The sequence below is a fragment of the Amblyomma maculatum genome, chromosome 7 (genome assembly GCF_055883805.1).
Source record: "Amblyomma maculatum isolate TAMU_Amacu chromosome 7, ASM5588380v1, whole genome shotgun sequence".
In the NCBI taxonomy this organism is placed as follows: domain Eukaryota; kingdom Metazoa; phylum Arthropoda; class Arachnida; order Ixodida; family Ixodidae; genus Amblyomma; species Amblyomma maculatum.
Genome location: NC_139350.1, coordinates 20,958,494 through 20,977,881, shown reverse-complemented (window position 1 = coordinate 20,977,881; position 19,388 = coordinate 20,958,494). Strand labels below are relative to the sequence as shown.

The 19,388-nt window shown below is 42.2% G+C and overlaps 1 protein-coding gene across 1 annotated transcript in view; it reads right to left on the bottom strand.

The window, feature by feature from the left end:
- Positions 1-11,952: 11,952 nt before the first annotated feature.
- Positions 11,953-19,388, bottom strand: part of LOC146182793 (uncharacterized) — a 35,365-nt gene continuing 27,929 nt past the window's right edge. Inside the window, exons 6-7 of the mRNA XM_084608266.1 lie at positions 13,886-14,161; positions 11,953-12,221 (exon numbers count right to left, since the gene is read on the bottom strand). Of these exons, the coding sequence (XP_084464392.1) occupies positions 12,015-12,221; positions 13,886-14,161 (483 nt within the window). The 3' untranslated portion in view covers positions 11,953-12,014. The remainder of the gene's footprint in view (positions 12,222-13,885; positions 14,162-19,388) is intronic.

The window sequence follows — 19,388 nt, the reverse complement described above, 5'->3', positions numbered from 1 at the left end:
AAATAGAATGGTGGTTTAGTTAACCATTCTAAATCAATAATTAAGATATAGGGAGAAAAATGAGCATGATAGCTACTGCTACCACCCCGTTTCAAAGGGGACGCTCCTATATTCCATCCATCCATCCATCCATGCCCTCATGATCACCCTAGTCTGTTCGGGTAGTGACGTCGACTGTAGACCGAGTGCTGTCAAAAGCGCCTCCGTTGGTGTTGTCGCTGTTGTAGTGGGGGCGGGTCGCAGTTCTGGGCACTCGATCACTAGATGTTGGATGGTCTCGTGTTGTAGCTGGGGCGGGAGACGATGTCGATGGCGATGGTGTTTCCAGTTGACTGTCGAGGGTCCAGTGCACTGGTGAGGTCAGCGCACGATAGGCGGAAGCGGTGACGAGGCAAGGATGGTTGTAAACGGGCGTCCTTTCCAGCCAGATGTCCGGTGGACAGGCAGCCAGAGAGGCGGGGGAAAGCACGGTGAACCAAAGGGGAGCAACCACCTGCATGGCGAGGCACAACGGGTTGAGTGACTCCATCGTGGCACAGCCACCGAGCCCACACAATCTTAAAGAGAAATAGTAGCTCATGAAATGTGGGGAGAACATTTCAATGTTTCTCAATTAGTGGTGGGACAAAAAACTTGAAACTTCGCCATATACTTTTCTATAAGCTGGCGTTAAGCCCACCGAGATTTATTAGGGACAATTGAGCAGATTTCAAGTAAGAATAAATATTGTAAAGCGACTCATTGTGAAATGTGCCTTAACAAAAGGAGTTGTTGCCCCCAAAACAGTAAGAATTCACAGAAATCTTCTATACTATTCTTATTATTCACTAGACTGAAATAATTCCGCAAGCTCGGCTCTTTCATGACAACATAAAATGCAATGTATATATATATATATATATATATATATATATATATATATATATATATATATATATATATTGTGAGCACTGTGTGGCGCTTCATCTTCCACACGGCTGAACGTGCTGCTTCATCTTCATCCTGCTCCCTCTTGTAGATACCCATCGTCATCGCGGAGTATGTTTGGCTGCAGTGTGCGACCAAGGCTTCAGGTCTACAATAAAGCCTGATCCCCCAAGTCCGACCTTCGCGTTACCTTAAAAAAATATATATATACATATATATATATATATATATATATATATATAAGGTAGAACGAAAGGAAGAAGGTGGTTTGCACGGTATAAAAAATTATATATATGTATATAATTTATATATACATATATACACATAAATATATATATATATATATATATATATATATTTATTCTCCATAACGTTCGATACAGTAGGTGCTCCGGTTGACGATATACCAATTATCCTTCGCGTCCGCCTTTTACAATCGACTTAAGACGTTCAAATTCAGTAAATTTCTTTCCGCATTATTATGCAATTAGGGTTAAAAAAAAGCTTTGGTAACATTGATATTTCTGACATAGTTGTAACTTTATAACCGCACAACACATCCTGTGCCATCGTAATAACTTGAACGTGACTAAAATTGGAGCTATTTGCGTGACATTCTAAGTTTTATCGGGAAAGAAATGCTACGCACATGTACGGCATTTCGCGTAGCGGCGGCCGGTAGCCACGTTTGACCTTTAGAATGACCTCTGACGTCATACCAAAAGTGAGAGATGGGCTACCAAGTCGAGTCGTCGCTTAGCGGCGGCCGGTAGCCACGTGTGAAGACGGCGTATTGCGTTCCTTCTGTTGGAGGCGCTGCGCTCGTTTTGATATCACAATAGAAAGGTAGGTGGCGGAGTCGGGGGTATATACTCGCGTTCACCATCTGCCATTGCTTTCACAACTTGCCGGACCTAACTAAAGCTAAGCCCCGGCCAATTTTCTTGATGAATTAACTTCATTAGGAGTGGCGAAAACAATTGAGGACCTTTCGCTTCCATATCTGACAAATATATCTGATCGGCAAAATTTTATTTTTATATTTTTAACGCATATATTTTTCATTAAGTATTAGACGCACTGAAATGTGTATAGCACAATTTACACTTTTACATTACTCTTCCTAATATGGTTGTTTTTCTGTTCGTATAGATTAATATGAATGTTCGGCTTGTTTGCTGGCTATATTCGCTATAATATGACACAAGATTGCGGTGCAAATTCTCTAAACAATTGCAAGCAATGCTTCCTGCTCGCTTACATTTTCCTTTATTTCAATTTTGGCATTGGATGATGGCATTTTGAAAATTACACATTTAAGCTCGCTGCAGTTTCATCTCTTTATCTTTCTCTCTTCCCATCTTACCAAAAGTGGCCTGAGGGGAATCATACACTAGAGAGCTTCTTACTGCGATGCGTTTACGCTTCCATGCCATATAGCGCAAGTATATAAAATCAGATCGGAATAAAACGAATTCGCCGCCAGATATCTGCGAGGAATTTTCCATTGTATATTCTGCACAGATTTCCAAAGTGTAGTTAAGGGCTCTTTAGGGACATTTCTCGCAGAAAATGATTACCAGGACGAATTCTGAAGAAAGTCAGTGTTTAACTCAGCAAAAATTTATCACTTAATGCTTATATTTGGCGGAGAAGCCAGTGTCAAGATATTATGGCAAATAAGCACTAGAAAAGGATTCGTTTATATGCTCAGTGCGCATGATGGACTTTCATACTGCGTATTTAACAACCAATACAAGGGGGCTTCTCACTACTTACGCTCTAAATTGAGGTCGAATGTAGGTACTGAAAAAAGAAAATGACGATACGATAAAGACATTGGAATATACGAATTTAGAAAAACGCTCGAGTTACTTTGCAGCAAATGTGTGCTCAATATTCCAGGTTAAAACCGCGTTTGAAGCAAGTAAGATTGCTTCCCTCGTTTTCATAATTGTAAATGCCCCGTAATTCTCCTCAGCAGAACAAGACTCAAGAGCTCCTTAACGTACACCTTTATAAACAAGTAATAAGGGCAGGAGCATTGCATATGACAGTAATTCAGTGTCCATTCAAAATGTGTCCTTGCTGAGGGGCCCAATATATACCGTTGGTTCAGCAAGGAAGCGGCAATATTCAGGCACAATATTAGAACACATTATCTCTTACAAATCTAAAACGTTATGGCCACAATTAATGGTACGAACATGTTGTGTTCATCTTGAAATACCGATGAAACATGATATCCCAAAGAGGTTATTGTAGGCATTGATCTCTCTTAAGTGAGGTAAGACGAAAGCCTTTCCTGCAACTCTGCACTAATTTGCCGCTTTTTCGCTCCTTTTTCTCTTGTTTTGTCCTTTTTGTTTCTTGTCTACGCTTTGTACATTTTTCTCTTTTAGATATTTTTCTCTACCATTTAATGTCTGTACTCTGTTTTCTTTTACTTCTCTCTTCCTCCTTTGCTCTTGACTGATTGGTTTCGATATTTTGTAAAGAAATGACGAGGCCTGTCAAAAGCTTTGCAAGGTTTAGCAAGAATTTGGCCAGTTTCCAAGTCCTAGGGTGTTTTTTGAAATCTGCGCGTTATATCGACGTCCTTCGCTTTTGACCTGGAATTGACTTTTCTGGCTCTGGTTAAGAAACTGAATAACGCACGACAAAAAATTTTGCAAGCAAACACATTTATTCATGTCTACCTTATATAATCACTTTTTTTGCGCATAAATCAACTGATTCCTAGACAATAATGTTAGCAGCCTTCGGTCAAATGCAAAATCCTGTCCACACTCGTGACATCATAAAGGCTTTCACATTAATACCGCTTGGTGCTTGTCGACGTTAAAACTTATTCATATAATTTTGTTAAGAAAGTAATCCGAGGCAGTACGAAGCTTTTTGGATGAAAAAGAAATATGAAAGAAGCAAAACTCTTTACAGGTGGAAGGAATCGGGGTACTTGAGATACTTTCGTATAGTTTTGGCAGTGGAATCGTGGGAGATGGCTTTTTAGTATAAAATATTCAGGTTTCTCATACATCGAAAATTCGCCGTGCTGTCCTTGTAAAGAATAAATCCCGGTCTCGGCGGCCGCCTTTTACTGTATGGCTGCAAAAAGGCAACCGTGCACTCTCCCACCTTAGGTCAAGTAAGAAGACTTCAGCTGGTCGAAATTGCCGAAGCTGTTCTTTACGGTGCCTCTCTCAGCCTGATAGGCTTTGGGACGTCATTTTAAAAATACATTCCCATGCTTACAAATGATTGCTCTTTAATGGAAAACCCTTTCAAAAAAACTACAAATGAATATTTGTTTTAATTGTACATAGATGTATAACTTATAAGCTGTCATCAAATCAGTACACATATAAAAAGAGGGCAAAATTGCATCAATAATTAGACTTACAAGTAGTCTTGGCGTTGATTACCGTGCAAGTCAGGAAAAGGTACATAACCCATCGCATAGCCACGGAAAGCTACGAGAAATATGTTCCCACAAGATACACTGCTAAACACCATCAATTTTAACGCTAAACAAAATGAGTCCTTAATTTATTATCAAACTAGGATCTAGCTCTGCAAAGCGGTCTTCTCCAACGCCTATTTAAACAGCACTCAAACAATGCTGACACACGGCAAGCTGCAGGCCATGTCTTCTGCATCTGTACAGTATGTTTCTGTGCGTTTAAAAAACTACAGATTTATTCTGGAGTGTCATGCACGCAGACTGGAATTGCCGAGATAGCTCTAGGCGCTTAAGTCGGAAATGAAAAACGTTTTCAATGAAACAAATTGATATTATATATGAATTTAAAATAAATGCTTGTCTTCAGATTTTGTTTTCGCTTGTAAAAAGCAAACTAATAAGGGAAGGATTATATAAAGAGCAGCTGGCACGCTCGAGGACGAAGATAACCACACTACACTATGTTCTATGAAAGAAGGTAAAGCAAAAATATTTGTACAGCTTGTGTTTCAGTGAAGTAAGAAGCTTATCTAATACTATTTCAGGGACTCTCAAAACTGAGTCTAAGCGTTTTGCAAAAAAAAAAAATATTATTTTGTGGCCTAGCTTCGCGCCATGGGCACAAATACTATTTATAAATTTGATCCAATTGATACCTTCTATTGTTACGAAAGAAAGTAAATTATCTGCACACGTAAATATTCCGCAAAGTAAAACAAACTAAACACAGGAATACAGCGTAAAAACAAGGCAATGTGCTCAGGAGATTCACACTGATGAAGAAACTGTTTACCTTTGTGGTCTTTCTCTAAAGAATATGCTGCAGTCTGCGGGAGGTTTTTCTAATATAGAATGTCTATATTACGAATTATTGCTCCTTTAAGACGGCGTATGTATATATTAGGTTTCAATGGAAGTTTCTTTGAAAACATAACAAGCATTTTTATCCAACAGAATAATTTGCGTCACTAGGACTGCGACTACTCTAACGCAATCACACCTGGGCCGGCTTGCACGATAAAGTTGGAGCTAAGTCCAGACTTAAACGGTCCAGACTTAAACGAGCCGAAAGCTTCGGTTCGGCTCGTGTTTACCAGAGTGACTTCCCTGGACGCCCTCAGCAACCACTTGGGGCATTTTTGCTAGTAACACAATCTTAAGCCGCAAAACGCAATGGCACGGATTTTGCACAGTGCAAGATTGACCGAATGTTTACATCTTACCGCGAGGACAGGTCCAGCGCATCCCTGTATTTTCCTAATTTCTCGACTTAGATACCGGGCGTCCTTGCGTTTTAACTAAGCCGGCCTACAGTCGTAATCGTACAAGCGACTTATTCAAGTCAGGACTGAAGCCCAGTCTTGACTTCAGTCTTAAGCGGTCATGCTAGCGGCCTATCCTTTAGACTCCAGTTAAGTCTGGACTTAGCTAAGACAGTCTTAAGATCGTTTCGTGCAAGCGGGCCCTGGTCTCCTCGAGAACCGGTCCAACTGGAGCGTTTCTCGACAAGTCCTTTCTGTAACAGCACGCGTCTGTGTAAAATTCGGGGATATATATTGCAGGCAGTTCGAACATAAGTCCTCTGTAAAAACTGCGCCACACCTCAAGACAGCGTGTACGTATAAAAATATTTCGGGTTTGGGAGTACGTACATTCATTCTCATCCTTTCAAAGCACGGGCGCTAGAATTCTATGACGGCTTGCTTTTATGCATAAGCATGGCTTCAAGAAAGAACAGCATCTTTTTTGCAGAAGAACTGTCTTCTCAATGGAAAGCACATTCAAAATTGTTTATTACCCAAGCTTTATGTAAGTCCTCTCTGTGCATCAAGCCTTTATTTATTGCTCGATTTATAGTGTTCGCTGCTACTATCATTGTCCAAAGTGAGAATAACGTGTGCTATTTGTGCAATTAAAAAAATGCTATTCGAGCAGTCCAACCTCTTGTGTCCCCGCAGTAAATACTTGAATGTTAATTTCTAGTTAGCTTCCTGGTATTTAAACCGTGTGAAAAAGCCACGACATCCTCAGTTTTGTTTTATTCCCAGCCTGTTTTCAGCTGCACATTCTTAAACGCAGTTGCGCTGATTCAGCTGTCTGTTATCGGCCTCCTGTACGTGACACTCAGGTCGCAGTGCGCTACTGCTTCACATAATAATTATGTTTCCGTTTTTCCATATTAGAACGTTGGACAGGCATATTCTTGAAACAATAATAAAATTTTGATTGGCGTAAACAAAACAGCGACACGTCCGCGACAGTTGTCATCATACGCTGTGGCATACCGCCCCTTAGCGTCTGGACGTTAACAGTTGTAGTCAAGAGGAGCTGTTTTCCTAAAGTGAAATGCTATATATGCATTTAGCCCCCCCCCCCCCCCCCCTGCCAGTGGGCTGCAGGCCATAACATACCACCGGAGGGGAGAAGAACTAGTAGGCGAACCGAACAAACAACAAGACCGTGAAACAATTTTTCACGAGCCACCCTTCGTATTCAGATGATGCGATAAATCTTCAACAAAGCATTTGACAAAAAGCACCTCCTTTCCAACCATGCCATTTTCGTGGCCCTAAGCCATATTTTATGTGGCAGTATACCTTAATCGGTTCTGGTTCCTACCCTGCAGCAAGGCATGCGCCAACAAATCATACCCTACAATCAGCACAGTTTATGCTGCGCAAAACTAAAGAAGAGCTACAATATCTCACTTGTAAAAGCGTCGAAAGCACCTTCTGTTGATAAACGGGCCGAATTAGAAATGGGTGGACCTTATGTGCGGTGCCTTTTTCCTACATTTCATTGCATGCTAGCATCTGATTTCGACATCGAGTTTGAGTGTTTATTGTGCAGCGCCTCTACATATTCCATACTAATGTTATGTTTTTAATAGGGATTAGAGCATTTTCTAAATATTTAAACATTCATTATTCGAAGGCTGGGTAGAAGTGACATGTTTACAAATATACTTTTTTCTTAATTTTTGTTGACCACAGTGAAAGGAAGATTCCTTAATTCCTCTTAATTTATTCTCCTAAAAAGGTTTCCTTCTGGGTGAAACCCTTTGGGTACCCTGTAGTGTATCCTTGAACTATTACAATTGACGAAAAATAAGAAGCAAGATGTTTTGTATTACCCCGAAAGAAAGGGTGACCAGACATTTATAGTCAAAATTATGTTTTCGTTTTTCTTCAATTGCTGACTGTTCTGAACGTTTCTTACTAATAAAATATGAAATCTATGTACTAGATAATTTCCTAGATAATGTAATTGTAAAACTCGCTGAAAAACAAGAAATAGCTGAGACGCAAGCCACCAGAATACTGAATTACGAAAGAACTATGATTGCGAAATCTTTCGCGAATTTTATTTTTTCTCTTTTTTTTATTAATGATCACAAGGCCCCCTGAATGTCTTCGCAGTGTTTTTTTACAAGAAATATTGGGGCGTAATGTTGCAAAGATTACAGAAGTTTGGATGCAAAATAAAAGGTTTAGGCAGATATTCTGAGACGCTCCATACTCCAACATCTGCCTTGGCACTTTTACACTTTATTTAATATGAGGGACACAAACTTCAATCAATAAAGTCAGTTCATTCACAGAAGTTTAGACATACACGCAAACCATCTGGGCTCTTAGCCTTCTCGGCTAGACACGGGTCATGCAGGGGGTGCAAGAAACAATGGCAGAAAAAGATTACTTTTGTAAATCAATTTCGTTTTTTGTGAAATTATAAACCTAACAATAATTAGCCTTACACAATCCACGGGTTATATTCCGGCTTCATTTTAATCTAGCCACCAAATTTGCTTGCGGAGAAATAAAAATTACATTCCATTAACAAGGTTCGCATTCCTCATAATTCAGAAAACTTGAAGCTGAATTTAAAACAGCTCTTAGAGTGCTCCAAAAATACTGGGTACGACCGGTTAAAAGAAAGTTCTGAAAGCGTTTTGCATCCCTAGGATTTTGTTTCATTCTTGTGAGTTGAGCAGATTAGAAATAATCGCTAGTAGGATTAGCTGGGGTTCACCATAAACAATATCATAATTTTCCAGGTAGGTAGCCCTCTCTTGCTAGAACGATTCCATTCCCGAATCCTACTGAAAACAACAGAGGCTACCCACTGCACGAATAAAGCTCAAAATTTACAAATACGACAAAGAAAGGTAGTATTCCTAATGATTTCTGGCAGATATTGGTGAACCGATTACTGTGGTTAAAAAATTGTAAGCTGCTCAACTGAGGTGTAAGAGAGGTTGGTATCAACCTCTGTCACAGGGCTCCAACTTTTACACACAAAGACCCGAACATAATGGTTCGGTTTGTTCATAGGTCCAAGATTGATTGATTAATTTACAGGAAGGGAAAGGCGCGGTAATTGCCTCACTTGTTTAGTGTGGACACCTCAACCGCGCCGTAAGGGAAGGGAGGAAGGTCCAAGAGGAATGCCTTATTCTGCAAAGTAAGAAATGTTAGAATGCTAAAGAGCTAGGCTATCGTAAATCAGATGACATATACGTTTGTGAACATCTGAGTAGACATGCAAAACAGCTGCTGATTGCAGCGAAAGCAAAGAAACGGGAAGTACAGTGGAAATTTGTATAGACAAATGGTGACAAGGTCTTCGCAAGGATAGACGCGCAGTCGACTGTCCTCAAGATCACTTGCAAAGATGATCTAAACGAAATGGCTGCCGAAGGAGCCTAATATTTCAGGTAACCAGTGATCGAAATCCAGATAACAGAACATTAAATATGTTTGAGCACAATGTATGTGATGATCGTGACTCTTCCGGTTTTAGTAAGTTATCTGATGATGCACACAAGGAATCAGACGTTTTCCTCCTTATCACTCGAATATATAAAACAAACATGATATCTTTCGTGACTAATTTTAATCGTTAATAGCTCGCTGCAACATTTTATTATATTAAGAAACATGGCTTACATTAGCTGATGTCAATTCTTAATTCGAGAACTGTGCTTTCAACGAGTTAGTGCGGTCTAGCGGAAGAAGACGCGGTGAAGCTAACTACGCTGTACACCTGGCAAAGCACAAAGTAGATTCCAGATTTTTCTCTAATAGCCATCAAGAATGCATAATGGTGCTCCTAGGAGCATCTACCGTTGTATTATATTAAGGCGAAAGCCGCTAATGCCTCCTCGTTGTCAGCAGGAGCTGTCGGCAGAGGCTGCCGCGCGTTTGAAGGAGATAGAGAAACGAAACAAACCTTGCCTCCTCCAGGAATCGAACCTCCATCCCTTGCATCCCCAGCCGAGCGCTTTACCAACTGCACCACGCCCCTGTTTTCTTTATCATCTCTTAAAATTAGAATTACAGTGCGGCAAAGTCCAAGAATAATAACACAAATAGCTCAAGCAAAAAGTAAGGCTTCACAAAGTTTCAAAAACGACTTAGGTTAGCCAGCTCGCTCAAAACTGGCTTCACGCTCCGGATTATGAAACGTTCATTATAATTCGGGATTCCGCGAGTGGCAGAAACGAATTATTGAACGCCATTGAACTTTGATGCGTTCAGTGCAATGCTGGTTGTGTTGTTGTTGCGACTGTAGGAAGAAGGAAATGAAATGAATGGGCTACTGGCTCTGTTGCTGAGTCACATTCACTGCCTCGGCAAAGAGCAAGCATTCACCACATTAAATTTAGTGTTTTAGCTTCATTCAGATTAGCGAATGCATTAATATTTTAAAGCAGCAACATTGCAGATCAGACTGAATTTGTGACGTCGGCAGCCTATAACGATTGTGGCATCATTGTAACTCGTTACCAATGTTGCCACAATCGTTACCAACTAGCCCGACAGATCGTGTTATTCATTGTAACTTCTCGTTTGAGTGCAGCAAGCAAAAGTTGAATTGCGTTAAATAATATATTGCTTCAATCGGTGTATGTCCTGCCGCTAAAACAAGCGTTAACACAATTTGAAAGTTTCTCCATCGTGTGCATTTAGTGCTGCTCCCAATCATTGAGGAATAGGACATGGGAAACGCTCTAAACAGTAGGGGGACACTGCTGCTTGGGCGAAGCACTGGATGTACGAGAACAAAAAAACGATAAAAGGGATGTGATGTCTAGACTGCAATGAGGCATTTCGACGTTCATCCGGGTGTGGGTAATGCAATACAATCTTGATTATGACCTTGATAATTTCAGTAAACATGAACATCGTACTTGATCATTCGTAGGCACATCCTACCGTGGTAGTGCTGTTGTTAGTGTCCTCTACTGCTGTTCCCATGGATGAGGAATTGATCCCCGACCGCGTTAACAGCTTTTCGATTGAGGCGAAGATCAAAGCGGCCTTGTGTGTTACGATGTCAATGCATATTAAAGAACCATAGGCAATCGAAATTTGCGAAGCCGTGAACTACGGCGTATCTGATAGCCTGAGTCGCACGCTTCTTACCAATTTAGTGCCGTTACCTTCATAGGTGCTTAAATCGAGCTATTGAGCCCAATGAAAGATATAAGCCTCTTGCGGAGAGCGATTGGTTTACTAGTTTCACTCCAGAGCACAACTACACGAAATTCGTGTCGATAGTTCACGATTACAACTGCTCTCATTACGAGATCTTAGGAATTTGTTTCCTCCTACCCCTGCTGCACCTATATGTCCCAGGGCTCCACCGATGCGGGTCTTCCTCCGCAGCATCTCAACCTGCATTACTATTTCTACACTTGTCGGATTTTCAACAAAATGTAATGAGCCGATCTGTCATCGATTACTTTGAAGCCGGTGACAAAGCACCACTTGGGCGCCGCTTCTATCATTCGTGCTGTGCTCATTTTCTTCATGGCCCGTGCAATTACACACGTCTTTTTTAAACCGTGCATGATAGCTGACTGCACTTTGTGTAGGTTGAGTGTAATGTGTGACAAATATAATGTTCAAAAAGAATATAAAAGAAAATGATAAAGTTAAATATCTTACCTTCGACGTTAGGCTTATAGTTAAGCCTGCCAAAGAGGAGACCTCAGTTTTACAAGTACGTAAATGGATACGGTGGTTCCTGTTATCGAGTTCCAAGACACGCCTTTGAAACCTTTTAAATGCTCATATTCCTACCATCCACGCTACACCATTATTAAAGGATACCAGGTCAATAACATGTGCTATTTTTGCTGTCCTTATGAGCGTGAAAGCATGCTCACTACCGCAGAGAACTTGGTGACAAGGTCAATGCCATGTAGTGGGCCACGTCATGACTAAAGAATGTGTCGTTACAGCCTCATGTACTGTATGCTCGGATCGACGTCGAGTCACGTGCTCCTCGCTTGATACTTTGCTCACACCTACGCTCGCAGCAGCAGTTCCGAGCCCTGCATCACGCACCCTTACAGTCGTGACGTTCGGTGCTGGGTTAAAGATTACGCACCGGCATTCGCGCAGGCATCTGTCGCAGAGGCGTGACTCAGTTTTGGCTTGCAGAGGCCCCCACAGTCTTATATGAGCTCTGTGTCTGATATCCTCTATATAAAGTGTGAGAAACCCAGCGGGAACCAGGCACACTCAATTAGCGCGGAGACAGCACCAATGGAATCGACAGGAAAATAATGATTTTTATTATGCAGCTAGTTCTTTTCACCGCTGGTGACACCGTGCTACGACTGCTCGTCCGCGCAATTGGAAGGCCAGCCACGCTCCTGAAGTGTGATAAGCTCCTGCAACATCTTGAGCTCATCTGGAGGAAGGTCTCGTTCATGAACGAACCTCTGTCTCAGGCGCGTTTCCACCCTCCTCAGCATAAATGCAGCCGCGTGTTGTATGCTCTTTCCCGCTGCAAGCAGTGTCTTAAAAACACACTCGACCTGCAAAGAAGAGTACGCGATAAGATATTACGAGTCACTACTTATGTTGGGAGTGCCTATGTTACTGGTCGGAATAATAAAGCACGAAACCAGAATACATTTTTATTCTACATGTTTGATGCAAAGCCTACCACAGCATACAGATAGCATTATTTAGCGACCATGGAAGAACAAAATGCAGAGAAGGAAGAAAATGTTAAGGATCACATGAATTCAAAATCGCATGAAACGAAAAAAAAACACGAAAGGGGAAAACAACAACCAGCGATCAGCAACCAGCGTTCAACCATCCAGCGCTCAAGAACTCATTTCTCGCAGAAAAGTTTATGGCATGTAGTGCGTAGATAAGTTTTCGACAAGCAGTAGGTGTCCAAAGGAAACAAGAAAAACATTGCTTTTATTTCTTTGTAGTAATGTAGTCAGCTAAGAATTTTTTCTTCGTCGAGGTTCCTAAAGCCTGTTCCCACAGTGGAAGAGGATACTGCGCAAGCGTCAGCGCTCGAATCATACTAATTTGGGATCGTTGTGTAAGGTTAAGAAATGGACTCAAGGAGAATATATAACAAGTGATAAAATTCGGATACTGTGGTTATCAGCTTGTATATTTCAGTGGCCCGGACTGTTCAATCAGGAAGGGATGGAACAAACAGCTGTTTTTCAGCCGCTACCGGAAGCTGAGCCCTGATTATCGCATAAGAAAGCAAACATTTATCCCTAATGTGATCCGAAACCCTGAGATTATTTTCATCGTCTAGACGTTTGCAGCGAAAATGGGCTTAATAATTTGTATCGGGCAAACACCTAACATTTGCATCTATTTTTGAAGAAGTTAAAATGTTATCCACTTCTCAAAATCAAGACCTCAGTAGAGCTTTAGATAGCTGTAAATTTTTCTGTAATTACTATCAACATCCGGTTTCATTGCTTTAGTTAGGACTATGACTCCAGTGTCTGCAGCAAGCATTACGCATATTTATTATTAAAAGCTAGAGAGAAATGTCGGCATCAATTTTTCCCCTAACTGAGAAGCAATAGAGGAGTGCTTCCTTTTTATTTTTACTGCATAATTCCTATTGAACTACCGGACCGATGGTGTGAAATTTTCATATAAAGGATAAACCTCAGGAGCCCGGACGCCTCTGGCAATAAACCTCGCCAAATCGCTTTCAGTATTTATATGAAAAAAGAATAGATAAAACTAAATAGTTAATTTTGCTGATGATTGTCATTCTTAACCAGTGCTTATTTTTTGTATTTGTGTACTGTCTTTTTGCTTTTATTTTTTTTTGCCACCATTTAGGTTTAGTTCTGCCCTGTATTAGTACTGTGGCACTACTGTCTGCTCCATGCAACCCACGTAGAAAGATGAGGTTTATTTCCTCCCTTTAAAGGTGAGATGTTTTAAAAGTGGATAAGCATAAACATACAATATGTAGCATTCGTCCTGCGTAAGTTCTCAGAAACTTTTCCAGTCAAATTGCCACCAAGATGTGATGAGCTGCTTTGGACAGCAGAGTTGTCCCGGACATATTGACACTCAACCAACGTGACCAAAAAGAAAAGTTTGGCAGATATGTTGTTGTAATACTACGCCATCTTTCGTTATCTCTCGCTGATTTGAAGATTAATACTCGTGACCGCAAAACTCTTCTGCACGCACTAACCATGGCGTAGCGGTCTGCTCCCGATGAGGGCAGCATCCTCAAGCAGCAGCTGCACAAAAGCACCGCGACTGCCTGTGGAAACCGCAGGAACTCTATCTCGGGGGTCATGCCCCTTGTGGTCATCGCTACGAGACATTTGGCAATGAAGACAAGGCAATGTTCCTCAATGCGTGATACCCTTCGTTCGCATCCGATGGTGGTGCACTGGTAAAGAGCTCTCTCAAGGTCCTGGAACTCACGCCACAGGTAAGCCAGAAACCATCCTTCTCTCTCTTTCTGTGAAAGAAAAGGCTCAAAATTAAAGAAAATGTAAAAGAGCACTTTTTGTCATCGAGAAAAAACTACTATTTAATAGTGTCTGCATATCAAATGGCAATCGTGGTAGGGTATATAGCAGGGTTGACCAGAAGCGAACTTCTGGGTATAAACAGGAGTCTATAAACACACTGACGGTGCTGTATTTTAAGCAATCGCCTCACACAAGCGACCAATCAAAATAATTTTTTTTGTGAATTCATCACAGATGCTGCTTGAGTTCTTCGTTATCACCAGGAACCTCGTCACTATGTGGTAACGAATTCGGACGCCACCATACTGTAGCGTGTGCAACAGCAGCCGCTGGGCGGCTGCTCATCGAGAGTCTCGTGCGCGGACTTAAACAAGTGGCCCCGTGGCGTTCGATTAGAAGAGGCTGAAGTTGGCAGCTATCTCTCGGCGCTCTGGACCTGCTCTCCTGTGCCTGCTAGATCAACCCCCCATTAAAACCCAACCTTCTGGTTACGGGCCTAAACGGCTACGTGACAATATAATGGTTCATCGCCAATCCAAAACCAAAACTCGCTAATAAGTCGGCTAGCTATCAACGATCGATGCATCGAAACGCACGCAAATAAAACCCGGTTTTGACGGTGCAATAAATGTAGACCATTGACACTGGGGGGTATCAAACATGCTTCTATCCTACCATGGCTTAAAGAGGTTTCTAGTCACTGACCTCGCTCAACACAAATGACGTCTCTGGAGCGCTTTGGCTTCCTTGTTCACCATGAGCAACCGCCTGAACGTCCCCGACTTTCTGTAGCGGTTAGCATCGATCCCAGATATTTCGCATAGATAGGGCGTAATGCGGCATCATTCTTCTTTATTGCGTTTAGATTATTCTCGGTGATTAGTGATTCGAGATTTTCGAGGGCTGATACAATCTTTGCCATTGAAACTATATCGCCTTCGCCCCAGTTAATTTCGTGGCCAGTCGCCTGCATACGCTCGGCGACTGCGTTCGTTGTAACTTTTCCTTTTTGTACATCGTACTGATCATCTTTCAGTGACCAGTGAACTTAAGCCATGACTTCTGACTATACTGTGTGTCATCGAACCCTCGACTACATATGTCCTAGCATATTCTGCTCAACGTACTAATACGCTTTTCGATGGAGGCGAAAAGCAAGGCGCCCGTGTGCTGTGCGATGTCAGTGAACGTTAAAGAACCCCAGGTGGTTAAATTTTCCGGCGTCCTTCACTACGGCGTCTCTCATAGCCTGAGCCGCTTTGGGACGTTAAACCCCACAAACCAAACCAAGCCTAGTACTCCATGTCTTAAAAATTATAGATGCACAAACTCCTAATTTCTTCCAGTGAAGCCGCGACGACATATTGTTAAATTTGGTATTCACTATTCACTGTTTTTCTTTTCTTAATTTTAATTTTTCTATTTATTTTTTGTTAGCTACGACTGACTATCCCATCAGCCGAGTGAATCGCGCACTAGCTAGGGATGTGAAGGCAGAAAAAAAGAATTCACTGAAAATTCGTATATAGTGCTACTATCCTCATATTCAGAAAGAAAAACAAATAACATTTTTCTCATGCGACAGTTTCACTTTTGTGATTGTTTTCTGTTTAGGTTTATTGCTTTTTTTTATGCTCGACATGCTGTGGCTCAAGGTAAAAGCAGAGAGTAATTGTCATTCCCGATTTTTACATTCTGATGAGGTTTTACAGCACAAAAAAACACTACAGGGCACTTTGGATCACTGAAGTGCGATGACGTGAAAGACGTTATAGTGTGGTGGATCGTAGAACTCTACAACAGCACCTCTATCTTCCTCTCTTCTTTCCTCTCATATTCCTCCCTTCCTTTACATTAAAGATCCCCAGGTGGTCGAAATTACTCCGTAGCCCTCCACTACGGCTCCTCTTTCTCTTTCCACTTTCATTCCTTCCTTCTTCCCTTCCCTTACGGCGCGGTTGCGGTGTCCACAGAAAACAAAGTAGACAGTTACCGCGCCTTTCCCTTCCTATAAATAAATCGGTTTTTTTACATGGCGATACATGTGTCCGCGTAAATTTGTGACAAATACTGCGCTTTTCTTCCATTTAAATTCATTTGATACGCCGCTGATGCCTTCTGTAATAACGCCTAATCCTAGACATCTGCTTCTGTTTGTGCTGCGGCGTTTGAGTAAGCGCCAAATGAAAGGACGCATGGATAAGATGCCCGGTGGGATCAGCTTCGGATATGCAAGAGCCTGGCGACGATCATTGTCCCCAAAGTCTGGTTGCGCGTGAAACGCCCAGACCGGGTTGATGAACGTATTAGTTTGTAGCCGCCTCCGCGCGACAGCTTCTCTTTTATTTAGTCTAACATCTCGCGGGGGTACCAGTCTACGTCCCAATTTTTAATGGTCGATGATTTCCCCGTAATTTTGCAGACGCTCGTCGTATGCCCAGTGTTCGGGGGCTCCACGGCTACCCGGAAGTAGAGAGCTCGGGCTAACTCGTGAGCCGCCTCGTTACCAGGGACGGCAGCGTGAGCGGGTGTCCAAATTAACTGAATTTTCCTATTTATCGTTCTTTGGGTGAGGATTTTGGCCGCCTCCGGCGATATCCTCCCCTTCCCAAAATTTTGAATGGCAGTTTTGCTGTCGCTAATTATGAACTTGGCTTCTGTTTCTACGCAAGCTAGCGCTATCGCTACCTCCTCCGCAGTCTCTATGCTGCGGCCTCTGATGGCTGCCGCGGATACCGGTGCCCCTCGGCCATCGACTACCGAAGCTACCGCCGCACCTGTTCTGCCACTTGCCGCATCAACATAGACTACTTCCTTTGCTCCCATGTTCTTGAACCGTCGCTCTAGAGCTTCAGCTCGTTTGGCCCTTCTTTTGACATTAAATTCTGGATGCATATTCCTAGGGAAGGTGGGGACTACCAAGGCATTCCTGATTTCACTATTAATTGTGACTTTTTTTTTAACTCCTCTGTCTGGGTTGAGGCTTACTTTTGCAAGGATTACCCTGCTCGGTCGTGCTTAGTCTCTCTAATTGGGAGACTCGCACTGCCTACGCCAATTCTGCCCACGTGTTATGCACTCCGAGTTCGAGCAGTCGTTCGCTCGAGGTACCCATGGGCAGTCCTAGCGCCTTCTTAACGCATCTTCGAATCAGGCAGTCTAACTAACCAGGGCATGACGCAGTTTTCTCGGTGGAGACACGATTTGTTTATTTTAAGTTCACGTCCGATCATGGTCGATGACTTCACCAGATCATTACGTCCCGTTCTCTGTGGAACTTCGCGTAGAAGGGTGACGCTTCTCGCAAACGGACGACTGTATGAGCCAATAAAGCCTTTCGCCCTAATATATCTCAGGCTATGACGGACATCGTACAGAGGATTTAATTACATGGGGTTACTAACTTGCACTGAGATCCGATAGCGCAAACGCTACTTGCGGCCCGCCTTCATCGAAACATGGCTGCCCGGCTGGGTCAAACCGTTTTCAGCGCCCCACTGCAGAGCCGCTAAAGCATCACCTGATTAGGCAGTGTCTCTCACACTTTCTTCCTGTGAAAACGTGTGCGGTAGGCACGTAACGTTGAAGCGACAGATTCGATATTGGACCTTACACCTTAAGTTAAAGAGGAATGGCTGAGTCTACTGCCGCGCGAGGCACAAGACACAATACCACAACTGCATTCAGAGCGAAACTTACTATTCTAAATTCACGCCAACTGTGGCAAGACCCTGCCTGTTTTGTAGTTTCTCTTCAGGAATGCTGTACAATTATTATACACACTAAGGGGAACACAATAACGGCTATGGAAAAACTTCACCTTACATGAACTTAGTTTTTTATTCATTGTGCTTTAAAAGAACAACAAATGGAGCAATTACAGTTTATGAAATCAATTATTCGTGTAAAGTCCTCCCGCGGTTGAACGTTTCGAGGCTCTTCCTCTGTTAATATGGCCACTTGTGGGAAATATTGAATGCTATTCTAATACTCCGACATTGCGCACCGGCTTTCTTATGCGACGCTTCTGACAAGGCATATGTTGTGTAAGACAACCGGGCTTTAAAACAACAACATTTGCGCCAGGAAAACAAAGGCCAAGCATCCGGGTTGTTTTGCCGCACATTCATAAACTAAAACGAGGCGGTACTTAGCAGAGAACACCACTAACGATTAAAAAGAAAAATCAAAGGAGCTCCAGAGCTCCAAATTGTAACACCATAGTTGCAAATACAAACTGGCGTTGGATTAGTTCAAGCTACTGGACAACTTCTGAAACTGGAGTTTTGCTCGACTCGAAATAAACAGCATTGAAACATCATTCAGAGACATTACATTTTCATATCTGGTTATTTTGGTAGAATGAGTGATTTATTGCTCGTGACGAGGCATTCGTGAATTTATCCTGGCTGTACCAAAGTCATTATTAGTTCGAAGGACACCTGTAGTCATTCTAGCGCCATTATGAAAACTCCGCAACGAAAGTGCTGCTCGATCTCACTAAAAACACTTTCTCTGAAGTGCGCACTGCTATAAGTTACCCACCGGATGAAATGTAATTGGATCTAAGAATTTGCGTTGGGAAGTGAGCTGGGAACGGCCTAGCTATCCCTTCTGTCGATTATGCCGCCACTACAACTGTAACATAGCTCGAGCTGTCATCTACGCGCCGTCATCTCCATCACCTTCCACCAGTGCGCAAATGCTTTCAAACGTCCTGCTCGGTATAACTCGGTCAAAACCTTGTCAGTTTTTTTACTCATCAGCCAAATGATGAAACCTTTGTCACACAGGGATTAATCTAGCTGACGAAATGCGCAAATTGACTGATGCGACCTGAAGCGATAAGGTGGGGATGTTAACCAAGGACATAAAAGCAGGCTGTGGTACAGTTGCAAACGACTTACCCATATTATAGATTCGATATGCGACTCATGGGCTAAGCTTGCTAATGAATGATCTGAAAATTAAAGCTAAAGACATTAATGGCGGTTCTCTTTCTCTACGAGTGGATTAACACGTTCTCTTGATCTAAGTTGATGTTTTTATATATTCAGGTTTTGATAAGGAACTTGTAGTAAAAGCGCAAATTTTTATCCCTACAATTTAAGCTGTAAATTTGCATGTATTATTTAAAAAGTGCGCTTTTTGTTTTCATTAGGGCTGTGGTACATTTAGTGTACGGTGAGCCGTGAGGCGGCCTCGTGATCTGAA